Source organism: Thalia democratica, chromosome 2 (genome assembly GCF_965202585.1).
Source record: "Thalia democratica chromosome 2, ktThaDemo2.hap1.1, whole genome shotgun sequence".
NCBI classification, from domain to species: Eukaryota; Metazoa; Chordata; class Thaliacea; order Salpida; family Salpidae; genus Thalia; species Thalia democratica.
The window spans coordinates 39,927,266-39,945,203 of NC_139166.1; the positions used below are offsets into that span (position 1 = coordinate 39,927,266).

Here is a 17,938-nt window from a genome sequence, read left to right on the forward strand (position 1 = left end):
TGAAGGTAGCATCCCAAACCAACTGGGGCTACAATTCAATATTTAAAAGAAATCAAAAGATTAACATAAACACTTAAAATAAGTTAGATATTAAAAATACTCTCTTATTTTAGAAAAAAATACGTATGCAATTGCTTATTTAATTTTTAAAAAAGAATATTTTCTTTTAATCATAATATAGCAATAAATCTGGTATACCCTAATAAAATATATACGACTATAATAACAATAATAGCAAATGCTCAGAAATTTCGTATAAAAGTATACTTGCTCTGTTGATCAGAGCATCTCTTTCATAGGTGACACAACACGACAAGTTTGAATTGCAGACCATAGTGGAACTGATAAAAAAATACAATACTCGATCACCAATAAAATTGCAAACACTGCAAAAATTCTGAGATATTCAAGACACTTTATAAAATTATAAATTTTTAGAATTGTGTAAGATAAGTGAACTTTACAGTTTGGAATTTATACTAATCTAAAAACAGAAACTAAAGCTAAACATTCAGATTCAATCAAATGGAATTGTATTCTTTTAAGCTGTTTAATAATTAACATACTCTTTCTTTGACACTAATTGAGATACAAAATACCAAACTTTTTATTTAATTTTTTTTTAAATACCACATTAAAAACATTAGAAATTCTTACTCAAAATTAAATTTAAGCTTTATTTAATCGTTCTAAAAAGGTTAAAAAGATTGTGGCCAAGAGCTTCTCTAAAGTAATAATAAAAATAACAACAATATGTGTAACTATTCAATCATTATCTTAAGGTAAAAATTTTTTTTGTCATTTTATTTTAATTATATTTTATATCTATTGATTTTTATAAAGTAAAGCTAATTCAGATTTTAAATTGTTGTAACAAACAATTAACTCGTACAACATTACGAGTTTCAAATAGCATGAATTCAAAAAAAATTGTTTAATTTAACGTTTTATTCTAAAATTAGTAAAGTTAATTTAGACTCTAAATTTTTGAAAAAAGAAATTACTAACAAAATCCGAACATTTTGATTTAAAACTTGCACAACATTATGCGTTTCAAATTGCATGACTTAAAAATAATTGAATTTCGTTAAATGTAACGTTTTATTCTAAACTAAAACCACAATTAAATTGATTCATTAAAAACATAAAGTTTAAAAACTGCATTTTAAACTGTCTAAAATCTATTTTTCTTCTTAAAGTCTTTCATCGTCTGCGAAGTCCAACTGTGAGTAGTTCAATTTCTTCTAAAATACCAGGTTTTTATTTAAATATTCATTACGTTTTACATAATATAAAGTTGAAAAAAATATCTATTATTTTCTTTATAATTTTCTTAAACTACTAAACTATACATTTTTTGGTTTGGGTGAAAATTATAAGTGTTAGAATGTTAAAGTAAAGAATTTTTAGAGACAAAAATAATCACACTACAAATTACATTATAAACATTATGCTTAAAGTTTCAGAAAAATTAGCTACTTCTAAAATCATTTTAATTATGGCTCTAGCCGAATGAAAATTGATAATTGTTGTTTAAAAAAAGTTGATGTTTTAAGTAAGCAGTTTAGTAATTAAAAATATTAATAATTTGACAAATCCAACAAGTACTCTAACATTTTTTGTTAAAACTATAGGATAAAAATTACTCACAATGTTAGCATTCAATTCTTTAATTGAGCCTCTTCGAACAAGGTTACCTGAAAAGCTTGAATTTATACAACTAATAAACTACGCTTACTTTTAATAACAATTAGTAATATAAAAACTACAATACACCCTAAAATAGGGGTGGGCAACGTTTTTAAACAGCAGTCCAGATGTGGAAAAATATAGTCCCTTGCGGGCCGGAGCATTTCAATTTCATTTAATTCGAGGAATTTACTCAATTATTCGATTCATTTTGGTAAAATATTAAATATATGTGACCTTTCATTTTTATCATAACTGAAGTAAGTTTCAAATTTCCCGTAAATTGTACCTAAGACCCTTTTTTCTGTTTATTTCGGAAAATATTGTGTAAGTTTAAAAATTTGGTTTAGTTGGCCAGATTTATATGCTCGCAAGCCGGATTCTACTAAAGTTTTGTAAACATTGGTTGACTAGTAAATTTCACTTTGAGGGCCGGATCCGGCCTGTAACAACTAGCGCTGTTCTTTTCTTCCTTTTCTCTCAAAGTTAAAATATGCTTAAGTTGAGTAAAACGCAAGTTTCTTGTCCAGTCGAGTTTTGATCTGGTAATAATAACATATCGTTGAAAAAGGTTGTGTTCGCCTCGTACTTCTTGTACGAAGTCGACTGTTTTTTATATTAACTTGTGAATTGGAGTAGCTTATTTGTATATTTTGTTATCATGTTATCGCAGTTTATATTCATTTTAATACAGCTTTGTGTTTCTAGACTCGATTTCTTTATATACAATTAGTTAAGCATTCTAACAAACTAACTATTTAATTAAACTAAGCTTAAAAGATAGTCTAAGTTTCGTTCGCAACTCATTAAGTCGACTTAGCTAAATAACTTAGCTAAGTCATATCTAAACATTTAAATATCATCACCGATATATTTATAAAGCGCACGGAGTCAGATAATAACCAGAATTGCGTAATTATAAGTATTAACTCTCTTCGGTCGAGTGGCGGGCCGTACGCTACCCAGTTCTAGCCTAGAAATACTTTAAAAAAAATGTTTAGGATTAAATGTATTATTTAAGAACTTCTAACAATCGCTAATCTTAAATTTAACTGATTAAAACTGATTCAACAAGAAAAACAACAAAGCAAACCATAATCATCGCATTCATCAGATGTAAATGCTAAGTTTTCAAACCCAGCAAGCATTACACGCTCATTGGTTGGAGCGAGCAAATCAAGAAGTGCTGATTGATTCATTTTGCAGTCTGAAATAGGTCCGATTTTCATTATGCTTTCCTGTATAAATGTTATTAAAACATTCTGCCGTACATAGAATTTTTGTATCATAATTTAAATTGTTAATAAGTAGAATACTTATCATTTTTTATGCTACGTAAAAGCTAGTAGTTTTTTAAACTGACATTAAATAACGATAAACAATGATTTGCTTAATCATTAGCTTTGTTTTTATAAGTTCTATTTTAGGTTAAACACTATCATCAATTAGTTTATAAAACTTTAAAGAATAAAAAAAATAAATAAACAGTTTGACATCACTATATATTGTGATTTTTTTGTAGTGTAAATTTTATGGAAAGTTAGAATGGACATACTACTTACGGCAGAACGTCAATTGTATTATAAAATACTAGGTTACAAAGAACTTTCAAATGTAAAAAAACCTTAAAGTTTGCTAATTCCTGGCAAATGTAAGAGAAAGACGGTCTATTTTGTGGAAGGTCAGTCCAACACTTTTTCATCAAGTTATAGCTATTGATAAAACAAACAAATATTTTAGTGTGTATTAAATATTGTATTTACTTTTATTAAAAAATTAAAAAAATCTAATAAGTTTTAAAACTAGTATATATAGCTTAAAAAAATTCTACTGCATTAATCAAATAAATTATGAGTTCATCTCTATAAACATTAAGAATTGGAAAAAAAAAATTTAAACAAAACTAATAACAGATACATCATCTAAAATTTTCAGACTAAATAAATTATTCACCTTCAAAATAAATTATGAATATAAGAAACTAATTAAACACTGAAGTAAGTCGTTTTAACATTTATTTGTTATAAAATAACAATGAAATAAGCTATGTTAATGTACTTTATACTTTCTTTAGCATAGTAAAATATACATTTCTTTAGCATAGTAAACTTTGATCTAAAAATAAAACACTTATTAATCAATCATTTTAAACATATTCTAAAAAGTACTCTAAAGTTTTATTATCAGTATTCTAATCAAAATTTTAAACATTCCTACAGCTACATAGTAAGCGACTCAGTTGTAGGGAAATAAAATCAAAAAGTTAAATTTCAGTCAATTAATATGTCATTGCCATATAAATTCATAACTTTTTTTTACAATAAGTAACATTGGTCCTTATTTGTAAGCTAAAAGTTTATCATTAGTTTTCAGATATGTTAAATTTAAAAAAAGTTTCCGATACAAATGTATGGATAAAAAATTCATAATAGACGATATTTTAAAATTCTAAAAAAATTGAACCAAAATTTATCTTCTCCTACATAAAAAAAAATTAAATATGCAGGAGATTGTTTTTTTAATAATCCACAAAACTTGCAGAAAACGAATTTTTTGAACCAATAATTATGAATAAAAAATATAATTTTGAACTTTGAAAAAAAAAGTATTTTGATTAGAAATTAAAAAAAAAATTTTTAATTTTTTTTCTAAAGACTAAAATAAAAAGTTTTAAATTGATTGCTCTTCAACTGTAGAAGATACATTTTTGGGTAATAGTCTGTTTTTACTTTTTTAGTTTGCACCTTCCATAAGGGAATCTTAAGAACTCTTTAACTTTGATCGCTTATATATCAAAAGTTATTTTAGATTTACAAAAAGTAAAAGAACAAAAACAACTAATAACTTAGTTATTAATATTAAAAAATAAGTCAAAAATTTTAGAAAAATTTTATTACTTTAATCTATAAAAGCTATTGATTTTTAAATTTTAATTTGTACTTAAAATAAACTTCAAATTTGAAAAAAAAAACTTAAACATAGAAGTAGTTCAGTTTTATTTTGAAAGTTTCTAACTTTTATTTAACATCTTATTTAAAAAGTTTTTACTTTTACATAAATAACTATTACTGCCATGAATTAATTAAGTATTTTATAAACTTATCTAAAACCTTTTTTGAAACTTAAACTTATTTTGATAGCGAATAGTCTACATCCGTATGTTTACTAACACTTTACTATTAGTTTAATTTTATAAATTATCGCTATGAAAACAAGTGTGTATCGAAAAGTTTACAACTGTATATTTACCAATGTTTTAATATAACTTTATTTTTCATTGTCTATGTTAATACACTGTTTTATTGTTTTAGAGCATTTAGTATAAATTACAAATTAAACACTTTTTATAAATCAAATATTAACGTCTTAAAGCTCACAAATCTGTAGACATGTTTGAGTTTTATGGGCAGCTAGAAATTTTAAGTCTAAACGGTTTTGATTTAAAAAAAACAGTTGTTTTGTATTTCAAATCTTATAACAATCAAACAAATAAATGAAATAATTTTTTTAGATAATTTAGTAAAAAAAAATAAATTAACTTACTACTTTGGAAATGGTTAAAAATAATTAGCACAGAAAGTATTTTAGTTTATAACAAATTTTAATTAAAAAAAAAAAGGTTTTTAAGCATGTGAAGAATGAAAAACAAAACCAAAGTTTTACAGACGAAGCTTTAAACAACTTTAGCCTTTATCAAACTAAATATAGTTATCAAACGTTTTTAAATTAGTGACTCGTAAAAATTCTTTGTACAAACTTACATATTGTCTGGAGCTCCTATCGGTTGTTCTGGTGTGTTTCCTGATTTTATCATATCAATGACAACCTCCGTGTCAAAACCCCCATAAGGCGTTTCCCCTAACTTCATGACTTCCCACAACATTACTCCAAAGGACCTTTAAATGTTTTCAAACTGAAATAGTATACAGTTATTTGTCTTAACTAAAAAAGTTTGCTCAAATTACTGAAATTTAAAGAGCTTATTTCAATAAAGATAATAATTACTTATAAAGATAATAATACACAAAAAATATACCAATTAGCAACAAAACTGAATACAAACTAAAACTCCTGGACAAAGTTAGAAATTTTTGCAGAAGGGTAAGAATTAAAATATATTTTTGTACTGATGAAGATTATAATACAAAATTAGTTGAAAACAAAGAAACATATGGTTTTAAATCCAAATTTATACCAAAATTAAAAGATGAATTTAGAGAACTTGAAAATGAAATGTTCAATTTATTTAAACAAGTAAAATTTAGAAAAATTAATGACAGCTTCAAATTTAAACTAACAAATGATTTAAAAATGATAAGTAAAGCATTAAGCATTATATTAATTAAATACAATTCGTTATAAAAATAGTACTGATTATACACTGATAAGCTTGGGTTTTCGAATATGTAATATTCTAGTTTTTTGTTTAGATTTTCATGCATGAATAGCTTTTTAAATAGCATTATTAATAAGCAATATTGTTATGTGCAGTTTACTTTTTTATTTGAAGAGATCACAATTTTTTGTCACTGAAACCTGGTTGTAAACAAAATATTTAATTTGCACATCTTTATTAAAACTGGAATAGTATAAGCTAAACACCAGATAGTACTCAGGTATGTTAAATATTTTCCTTCGATTTAGGAAAATGCTTTTACTTAGTTTGCTAGGGGTGACTAGGTTTAAAAGGTATACTACTTTAAAAAACAAAACCAATCACACAATTAATCAGACAAAAACTTAAAGCTATTGACAAAATATCCAAAAGTTCTTCATGACGTGCGATATTTAACAAGATTTAACTTATTATATTTTTAAATATTATATTACTCATTAAAGTAAAAAATGATAAACTGTTCAAATTAACGTAGTTTTAAATTAAGACTTTATGCTGTAGTAAATATAGTGGGGATATAGACGCTGCCAAGCCAAAAAATAATTACTCTAACAAATATTTAACTACTTAAACATTTCCACGAATATATCTTTTTTTCATGTTGTGACACACCGTTAAACAAATATCTTTCGATATTTTGAATATTAATCGTTAGAACAGACCAAAACTTTTAGCAGCTACTTACAAAAAATCATGAAAACTTATTTTGTTTCTTTTCGAGAATTTATAAGTTTTGTTTTGTTATTTATTTTGACCAACAAATACTTTTTACATAACTTTAAGTTAACTTGACAATAAAATAATTTTGTTTTTACCATACGTCGCTTTTCGTAGTAAATTCCATGTCACAGATACTCTCTGGAGCCATCCATCTTACAGGAAGTCGACCTTCACCTTCTTTTAAGTATAGAGCATTTTTGTACAAGTTCCGTGCTAGTCCAAAATCTGCCAATTTTACGACTAAATTCCCTTCATTGGTAGAAACGAGACAGTTTCTAGCTGCTATGTCTCTGAAAATTTTAACTTTTCATTTTAATTTTAAACTTATAAGTTTTTTTTTTCATATAAATAACAAAGTATAAAACTGGGAAACAATTCATTTATAATTTTTTTAAAAGACTCGAGTATTTTAATCACTTTATATGATAAAACATAAATAAGTTATATAGCTTTGTTTGTCTTTTTAGTCTGCACCTTATATACAGAAACTAGTAAGCTCGTCGGGTTCAAACAATAAAATCTTAAAAATAATTTAAAGTTTATTCAACTGTAAAAAATTGTCTGAGTAGTTACTAAAAGATTAAAAATAAAACAAACTTCCCAAAGTTGAGTAAGACCACTACCTGGCTTTACTTGGTACTTTTTTTATAAATTACAACTACAGAATAAGTTTTATTTTAAAATAATTATGATACTAAATTTTAAAACATAAATGTTTTCACAAAAAAATACTTTACAATTTTTAAAAAATAAACTGTTCAAACTTCCACTATATTCCAATTTTTTTGTTCAAGTTGACAGGATTATTTTATTTTATGATTAGAAAAAGTATTGATTTTATCTGTACATATCTGGTCATCTTATAGAACTCATCAGGCAGATATAGTCACGAGGAAACGTTGTATTCACTTTTTTTTTTTAATGTACCTATAAAAATACCTCGTGGGGTACATTAAGGACGTAAGGTTAGACTGAAACATCGTTTCTTTGATACAATTTCTGCCTGATGAGTTTTTATATTAACGGAACCTGTCGTAGTCTTCTACTGTTAATGGTCGTATAGTGCAGTCTAATTACATGTTGGTTTAAAAAGTTTAGCTTCACGGACGACAGCAAAAAAACGTCGTTATTGATAATTTAAAAAAGTACAAACGAAAAATAAATAAAAAACTATGTGAGACTCGATTGTGTTTATTTGAAAACATTTCTCATAACTGAGTATACCTAATTTATTTTTTTGAGTGTTTTCAATTATATAAAATATGGCTTATAGGTTATATTTTAGGTCTTTATGTAAAATCAAGTTATAATTTTAGTAAAATAATAATTGACGCCCACATAGTCATATAGAAATATTTTATTACCAACTTAAAACTGAATAAGTATATACTTTCAAGTACTTTTATCAAAAACATTAAAAAAAGCTAAACAACGTTGTAACAAATTCGCCCTTTGTTATTAAATTTTATTTTAGTTTTTGGCCATTTTTGTGTGTTTGCGGTTAATGTCTTTTTATTGAGTTGTTGTTGGTTTTAAGCTGTTTTTGCACTTATTTTGTACATGTTGTTTATAAATTGTTGTTTCTCAATGATGTTATAAATTTAAATAAAAAAGATTAAACTATTTGTAACTCTGTAGCTCTTGTATTTAACTTTATAAAAAGTAACTTAAATTTATATATAAAAGTAATTCCTTAAGACAGGCCATTAGGGTTACAATTGGTGACCGGACTTAGACATCGCACCTTATAGCTAAATCAGGAAATGTCAGTTGTAGAACCGTCTAACTCAGGAAATACTAATAGTGTCATGATAACAAACCAACAAGCTGTACAAACTTAAACTTTGAAGATAGAAGATTAAAACAATTTTTATACTTGGAGAAACGTTTGGCTGATCATAGCATTTTTATGAAGCTGAGAAATACTGGATAATTCGGGAGTTTTGGCCTAACAAAGACATGTGGGCCTATAACTTATGTACTGACCGTAAAGATATAAACTTTACAAGCTTAAAGATATTCCTAATTGAAAAATGTGTAATTTTACCACAGGTGTTACTATCAAAAAACAAATCTACCATGTAAGTGGCCAGGACTTCAACATTGAAGTCAGAAAGTGGCTTGCTGATTTCGAAGATATGGAAATATTGCAGAATGAAGTTTATTTTTTTGCACCTTATACCAAAACATTTAAAGGACAAGATATCCAGTAGTCTATTTCTAGGCTTTAAAGAGTTCAGATGATATGTGATATTAAAATGTGACTTAGACATGAACAAACCAAGAGATGGGGCAAGACAAGGCAAATGTTTCAAGAAACAAAAACAAAATCAACAGTTCTTAAACCAAAAAAGAAATAAACTGCCAGACAAACAAGTTATATATGACCAAAGACATCATAAAAACTCTTTTGACAGATGTTTCAAAAAAAAAAATCATCAGTTCTCTTACCAAAGAAAAAATAAACTGCCAGACCAACAAGTTATATGTAGGCAAAGACATCCTAAAAACTCTTTTAGCACGTGTATTAATAAACAAAATCAACTATCCTCATACCAAAGAAGAAATAAACTACCAGTCCAAGAGGTCAATTATGAGAAAATACATTGTAGAAACTTATTTGGCAGGTGTTTTAAGAACCAAATTATCAATTCTCATACCAAAGAAATTGTGAAGTCACAGTTCAACAAATCAATTGTGGGCAGGGACAGCCTGTCTGAACAAAACTGTCATAATTACAAAAAGTTCTCAAGAAAATATAACAAACAAAGAAGTGATGTTTTGCAACAGCAGCAAGTCAAATTATACTCAAACTTCCCATAGATCTCAGTTGTCCAATCATCAAAAACTAAGTTTAATAAAGGCAAAAAAATATTAAGGCACACCCATGGTTGCCAGTGATCAAGCTGAGAAAAATTTCCTGACTTTTTACCAAAATTTTCCTGACTTTTCTAAATCAAACTCTTAAATTAAACTTACTAAATACATATTCTAACATTTAACACTAAATAAAGCTTTCAATCTTATTTTAATACAAGTTAAAAACAACAGTTTTTTTGCTGAATTCTATTATCAAACTTCTAGTACATCACTTAAACCATCTGTGTATGATTGATGTTTGTAATAAACAGCTCTATCAGCAAAATACTTGTTTATTACCTTATAAACATAGCTTGTCTGAAAAAAGACACGATTTTTTAGCATTTCCTAGCATAAATGTATCATAAATGTATAAACAAACGACATATAAGGAACTTTTACAATTAAAACCTTGAATAAATAACGAACTTTCACAACTAAAATCTTAAAACAATAACAAATTTTTACAGTTGAAACCTTAAAACAATAAAGAACACATTTTTTTTAGAATTTCCTAGCAGAAATGTATCTAAATAAACAAAACAACATATAAGGAACTTTTACAATTAAAACCTTAAATCAATAAGGAACTTTCACAACTCAAACCTTAAAACAATAAAGAACTTAATCAAATACTGTTTTTTTAAATGATGTACTAAAATTTATTTTCTCCGTTTTTTTATTAGCACTTTAACTTCTTCATCTATTAAAATTAAATGGTTTCCTTCATCTATACTGCATTCCGCTTCATTTTATTTGCACTTAAAATCATTTGCCTCATTTTATTTAAATCGCTCTCATCTGCTGCCCCTACACTTGTTGAACAGAATCTTTTCTCTAAATCAAGCCACAACTTGTGGGCTTCATTTTTTTCTTTTGGCACTTATTTATTTTTACTTTCATTTATAAAATATTTCCTCTTATCATTTAGTATAAAATTTGTTACAAATAAATATACTCTTAAATACTTTAAAAACTTAAGTTACTCTACAAAAAATACAAATAATAAGTGAACTTAATTTTGGCATATACCTCTCTTATAACTTATTTTATATATTTAAACAACTTTGAAAAAAATATAAAGAGGTAAAGTATACACACTAACTTGTTACATAAAATACTAAAATAAGTGTTTAGTTATAAAGAACTCAATTACTAACTTAAACAAAAACACTTTGATTCTAAAATTATGCTTGATAAACTTTTGTGTATATATCACAGTTTCACTATGAAAGTGTCCTTGCTACAGATCATCAATACTAAAAAGCTTACAAAATCTGCTTGTTCAAGTAGGGTACTTGTTCAATATGTTAATAAAAAATTTTTGCAGTTTTGTAAAGGATATTTTACTAATTCATACCAGATGAAGGTATTGGAAATACAATTAAATATTTTTGCAAATTTATAGGAAAATTTTGCAATTTTTTTCTGACTTTAAAGGACTTTTAATTAATTTTTACAATTTGAAGGGTTTGGAAAACAAGAAATTTTGTAAATTTAAACTGACAAAATCTGACTTTTCTTCAAATATTATCAAATTTCCTGATTTTTCCTGACTTTTTTTCAAAACCCCCCATTTTTTCCTGACTTTTGTCTTTTTTTTTAATTTTTCCTGACTTTTCCTGATTTCCTGACCGAGTGGCAACCCTGATAGTCTATTGATGCCTGTTTTAGAATAAACTGTTTCTAACTTAAAATTTTAGACAAAATTATATATTAAAGGGTATCTCCTTAAAAATTTTTACTCAATAAAATTTTTTTTTTGAACAAAAAAAGTCTTAAGAAAAATTTTTAAACTTGAATCTGATTTTGGAAGTTTCTATTTAATTCATAGTTTTGTATTTATAAGTGTAGCATTATAATCTTATCAACTGAAAAGAGCTTTCAAACAAACTTTCCATTTTAACTTTAAACAAATCTAAAAATATTGAATCTGATTAAAACATAATTTTCTAGCTGCTTAACAGGACAATATTATTCTGACTAAAGAGCTCATTTTTATTATTCTAAGTTTTTTTAAAAAGAGTTTTGCAAGTTTATTATTAAACAGCTTTTTAGTTAAATGTCTGTCTAGCCTTTGTTTTTTAAATGCAATATACATTCTGCAACTCTTTAACAATTGAAAAATAATAATGACAAAAAAGGTAAATGTGTAAATTGAATGCAAATTGCTTCCGCCAGTTTATTTATTTTTCTATGTGAACTCTCTTGTAATTTGACTTTGGTAGCTAATTTTTTTTTTTGATTTAGGCAAAAAATTGTGTCGAACTGTAACTTTATCTTGTTTATATTAAAAATTAATGGCTATATATAAAACTCTTAAAAGAGAAATTGTTGGTATGATATATACATAAACTGTTGTGAAATTTAGTATGGTTTATGTTTGTATTTATAGCTAGTATTGTATTACTATGCAGAATAAAATAGCTATAGATGAAAAAAGCTTTAAAAATTGTTTGAAATATATAGTGGTTTGTTAGGATTTCTTTAATTCACAAGATATTTTTTTAATTGTTTTTCAAAACATTGTTTTAATGTTTGATAGTTACATGATTTTTTTTTTTTTTGCACCTTGATACTTGCTTTTTCATATATGTTAATCATTTTGGTCTCAGAAATTCTCAGCATTGGACTACATTGCTTATGGTTCCCAAGTCAACTGAACTCAAAATTGCAATTCGCTATCACATGGCTCCATTTATAACTTAGAGAGCACCGCAGATTATAAAATTCCTGTGAAATGCGTGTCAGAAAACACCGCCATTGAGAAGAAGGTAGTAGAAGATAAAAAGACCAGTCACTGATTCAACCGTTAGCATGCATCGAAGACAATTGAATGCAGTGAAAAAAGGAAACAGTCAAGACGGAGAGGAGTTTGAGAGTAGGCAGCAGCGACATTTGTAAGCCGTGATGAGAGGGAACAGTTCAGAGTATAAAGAGTGCGTGGTGAAGCGGCAGCTGACGCTGGAGGAATAAAAACTTTATAAGACTTTACTAACTCTAATAACTTAACTGCGTTTTGAAGTAATGCTGTATATCAGTTTTTCATGGTAAAATTTTTTGATCTTTCAAAAAATTCACGATATAAAGCAACGTTTGATTAATTTTTTGAATTCACATGTACTTAAATTATTTGAATTTAAGTTAAAAAAAGAAATATAGTAATAGAAACTCCTCGTAAGGGCTTCAGTTGAAAGGCCAAACGAGAAAAAATGTAATAAATTCCCCCTTTGTTTATAAATTTTATTTAACTTTTCGGCAATTTTTGTGTTTGCGGTTAATGATTATATTTTTATTGAGTTGTTGTTGATTTTAAACTGTTTTTGCACTTATTTTGTACATGTTGTTTATAAATTGTTGTTTCCCTTTGCTGTTAACAATTTGAATAAAAAAAATTAAGCTAGCTATTTTTAACTCTGTAGCTCTTGTATTTATTTCTATAGAAAGTAATTTAACTATATATACAAAAGTAATCCATTAAGACAGGCTATTAAGGTTACAACGATATTGCCACATTTTATTTAAATTAAATTAAAAAAGAAGTGGAAAATTAAATAAAATTTATTTTTTAATAATGTAATTAAAAATTCTGTTTTAATTCCAGTAAATTAATATACCTGTGTATGTAGTTTTGACTTTCCAAATATGCACAACCTGACGCAACGTCAATTGAGATTGATAAAAGATCAACTAAATTCAGTTTACATCTACCACTACCCATCTTAAAAAAATAGTACTTTTTATATAAAATGCAACACAAGTACTTATTTTACATTTAAACAACTATGCTTTTATAATAACTTCGTTAACAAAATGTAGTTAATTCAACGTATCAATTGACTATTTTAGAATTGTTTGAGTATTAAAGTATCTTATGGTAGCAAAAATATGTAAATAAGTTTAATTAGTTTATAAAAAAACGGGTAGCTTGAGAATTGTAAAAATCATTAGCATAATGTAGAAAAATATTTGCGTATTTGCGGAGTCAGCAGTATTTTTAAAGCTTAAATATTTTTTATTAATACCCATATCCCTAACCCACTTAACCCAAACATATAGAAAATTAATCAAAAAAAGCTTGTTTACAAACTTGTCAAATATGATTTGCTACATAATGCTAATGATTTGCAGAACTCTCAAGCTACCCTAAAAAAAACTTTATCTTGCGTTTATTTTATCTCGAAGTTTTTCTAAGAACAACTTAACAATCTTATCAAGAGATAAATGAAATTAAAATAATCCGCCGAATTGTTTTAACAAAACAAGTTAATTTGAAGTATACAATAACTAATAGCTAAATAAATAACAAATATTAAAAATTTCAAACCTGCTATTTGAATATAAATACTCAAAAAACACTTTTATAAATAAAAATTAAGAAAATCGAGGATGCTTAAAAACATAGCAATAAATAATTTTAAAAACCCTGTTTATATAAAATTTTCCTTATTTACAAGAATTTACGTTCATAACTATAAACAAAAATTCCAAAAATGTAAAACGTATAGTAGTTAAACCTGCTTACACCATTAAAAAAGAACTACTATGTTAACATCAAAAGGTTCGGAGCTTTTTGACGCCAATGTCATCAACAGTACAATTGCTCTGTCGATCAGAACATCTCATACATAACGACAAGTGTTCCGAAGAACTGCAGACCGAAGAGGAATTAACAAAGCAGGGCAATATTCTACTAATTAATGAATTACAAATCCTGCCAGAACTAGGACATTGTATGCAATTTTTAAGCTTTTTAACGGTGTATGCAGAGTGAACTTACAGATTATAATTTTTAAACGAACAGCTAAAAATTAAAGCTTTATTCTCAGATTGCTTTGGAATAAACATATTTGACCATATTTTATATATGTTTGTTTTAAATTTGGTTACATCAGAGATCGGCAGCATTAAATAAGTAACGTGCCAATTTCTCTAAAAAATTGCTCGCGTGCCTGTATAGAAAAGTCTTTCGTTGGTGGCAGTCATTCCAAATAAGTGTAGAAGTCAGTAAAAATACCTTCTTAAACCAAAAGTGTAGTTAAACATGCAATAACATATACACTATAGTACTAGTAGTTACTACTTATAAAATAAAGAGCTTGTATGTATTTATCACAAAAAACTTTGTTTTAGCTGAAAACTACACCATGGGCCACATATTTTCGCTTTTCACGCCCAAGTTTACCAACCCATGGTTTACAACAAGCACTCTTATATGATGATAATTATTTATATTTTTATTAATTTAAGATCATAGTAGCTTTAGCACATTAAAAAATGTTTTAATGTTTATCATATTCAATTTTATTTATCTCTTGAACGTTGATTTGTTTAAGAGCTAAAAGCTTCAATAAATTTAAAAACAAGTTAAAGATGAGTAAATTTTTATTAAATAATGTTTAGTTAAAATACTAAATATAAGAACTATAAAGTCCCAACCTACACTAACACAATTAAACTAAAGATTTAAAAAAATCAATACTAAATAGGTCCATTATTATTATAAACCAACGTTATGAAGCTTTCATTGACTAAAAACCTATGTAAAGCTAAAAAGTATACAAAAAAATTATAATTTGTTTCACTCATTGAAACATACTCCGAAGTTAATATTAAATTTGGAACACTGAGTTTACAGAAATAATTTTTACTAACGAAGTAAAACATCACAAATTTTACAAATCAACTAAAAAATAAGTAATTTTGAATGCTAATCAAAAAAATACTATTCTATTTCTCCGTGTATAGCTAGGTGGTCGTGAATCGATAAGAAAATTTCGCAAATCTCCATCCATAAGTTCTAATACTATGTAAAACGGGTTTTGACAAACTCCTATCAGTGTGATTATGTTGTTGTGACGCAGTTTGCTGTTTAAATTTAAAATTTATCAAAGAAAGTTAGAAGTTTAAATAAAATAATTTAATTTTTTTTAATTAGGTAAATATACTGATATTATGGTTGCTATGATATTATTACAATAGATTTTATGTGTCAAATTGAAATTTTACTACTTACATGTAAAAATTTTTAAATTCCAGGTTTTTTAGTGATTTTTGTTACCAATTCCAGGTTGGTTTTTCAAAATTTCTCAATTCAAATTTTTATAGCGTAAATTGTCAAATTTTACGTTTTTTTGCCAACCCTGTAAAAAATAAAAAGCATTTAACTAAACCGCACAACTAGTCAACACCAATTATTGCGACATTCTGAGACCTGCTTCTATCTTCACTAGGACTCAAAAGGAATACTTAGTTAAATCGAACTGTTATACCAGTCTAACCAAAAGTGCTTAAGGATTTTCTCACTGATGAGTCCGTTTTTGTGGGTAAGGAGAGAAAATTTATGAAAATAAACCATCACAACTCATCATTTTTTAACGTAGTCACTTTCAACGTTAGATAATTGTTTACGCTTGTTTCAAGTTAATTAGCTAATATCAACTTATTAGTTATACTTTTTAGCTATCATTGACAGAGCCGATATATTTTCGCACTATCATACTTACCATTAAGCTGATAAGACTTGATTATTAATAAGCAACTAATAATATTAAAAGTGTTTAACAATGTGCATTACTTTAAATTAAATAGTTTTTCTGCTATTTGGCGAGATATTTGTAATCTTCATTAAATATTAACATACATAATACAACGCTTGTCTAATATAAAGAAAAAAGTGTTTTACTACTATATAAAATAACAAGAAAAAATAAAATACAGTAACCTCTCGCTTATTTACACACATTGTGTCCACAGAAAAAGTACGTAAAGATACGAGAGATCGTAAAGATACGAGAGGTGCCAAATATACTTACTATAATGGCTGTTTTTTGATATTGCTTCTAGTTAAGAGCAAACTGGGGATTTTCCCAATTTTAACAATTTGTTTATTTATTTATAAAAATGAAAACAAAAGATAAAACTATACATATATTAAAAAATAAGATTTAAATTTATATATAACAATAATAATACTTGTAGAAAATTTTTTTTTTTTTAATAATAAGTAGATTTTATCTTATCTTTGTTTATATATGACTTTTATTTGATACTTAATATTTATATTCTATTCTACTTGGCAAACTAAATTCAAAATTAAGCATTTGTTTACAACTAAGAAATAGTGTAGTGTCTATATTAAAATTTGTTTCTATAGCTTTTTACAAAAATATGCATTTGGTGCTGTAATGGGATTTCTTCTTTTGAACAAAAGTATAAAAATTAAAGTGTTATTATTAACAAAGTTTCTGATATACTGAGGTATAACTAAATGTTTATCAATTATTCAAGGAACATAAGTTTACAAAGTCTAAAGAAATAGAGAGGTAAGTTAACATTTAAAAACATATTTTAAATTGAAAATATACAATAAACCTATTTTGTGCAATATTAAAAAAAACTAAAATTCTAAAATGCGTAACTAAACGAGAGTGCGTAACGTCACGAGTGCGTATAGATGCGAGAGGTTACTGTAAATTAGCTTCTGTGATTAAGACAAAGTTTTTTTTTATATTACTTAAATTTTCTTACAAGCTTGTCTAAAAACATCAAAACTACTTCATGAAATAAGCTTCTGTCATGAAATCTTGTTTTTCCTTGTCATTCGCATCATCATTAATAGTTTTTACGGCTACAGAAAAACCTTTGTATTCACCATTTTTTAGCTTTGCTTTGTACACCTAGATAGTAAAAATTTGGCAAATTTTAGATTATAATATATTTTAATAAAAGTTAAGTTAAAAATGATTTGTAAACATAAAAAATTATTTAGCTTGGTATTTATAACATATACTACTGAATTGATACATTATAGTTTTGTTAATTTTGACTTATGCTAAACAATATTGTACATTAAATTTCGAAATTATAACCATCATATAGAATAAATACTGTTTGTTAAGTATGACACTATGTTTTGTCAACACAACTTTTTGACAAACAGGGTTATACTCAATTTTTGGGTTTTCAAGATAACTTGAATAAAAACTGGCACTTTTTTATTGTCATGGGTTCGTTTTGCCTGATCAATAACTTACGTGTATTGCAAACGTATAATTAATGTTTAAAAAGTAGCCTAAACTTTCAAGCTATTTTCTATTAAAATATTAAATAACCAAGATCAGGGTTTCCCAATATCGGTCATATGATCCCTTTAAGGGTCATTTTAGGATTTCAGGGGGTCATGAGTTGAAAACGAGCCAGAAGGCCATTATTTGAAACTTACACTAGATATTCTGGAGTTGATAATGAAAAGCAAAAAAATAATAAATAAAT

The 17,938-nt window shown here is 26.1% G+C and overlaps 1 protein-coding gene across 3 annotated transcripts in view; it reads right to left on the minus strand.

The window, feature by feature from the left end:
• Positions 1 to 764: 764 nt before the first annotated feature.
• The window catches only part of LOC145830198 (proto-oncogene tyrosine-protein kinase ROS-like), a 53,498-nt gene continuing 36,324 nt past the window's right edge, over positions 765 to 17,938 (minus strand). For 2 of the 3 annotated variants that reach the window (XM_082938114.1, XM_082938116.1), the window contains exons 9-17: positions 17,222 to 17,343; positions 15,391 to 15,532; positions 13,282 to 13,385; positions 6,901 to 7,095; positions 5,451 to 5,585; positions 3,314 to 3,401; positions 2,783 to 2,927; positions 1,651 to 1,697; positions 776 to 1,244 (exon numbers count right to left, since the gene is read on the minus strand). In XM_082938114.1, coding sequence (XP_082794240.1) covers positions 1,194 to 1,244; positions 1,651 to 1,697; positions 2,783 to 2,927; positions 3,314 to 3,401; positions 5,451 to 5,585; positions 6,901 to 7,095; positions 13,282 to 13,385; positions 15,391 to 15,532; positions 17,222 to 17,343 — 1,029 coding nt within the window. In that variant the 3' untranslated portion in view covers positions 776 to 1,193. Of the gene's footprint in view, positions 1,245 to 1,650; positions 1,698 to 2,782; positions 2,928 to 3,313; positions 3,402 to 5,450; positions 5,586 to 6,900; positions 7,096 to 13,281; positions 13,386 to 15,390; positions 15,533 to 17,221; positions 17,344 to 17,938 lie in introns of all 3 variants that reach the window. The other variant, XM_082938115.1, reaches the window with a different exon arrangement.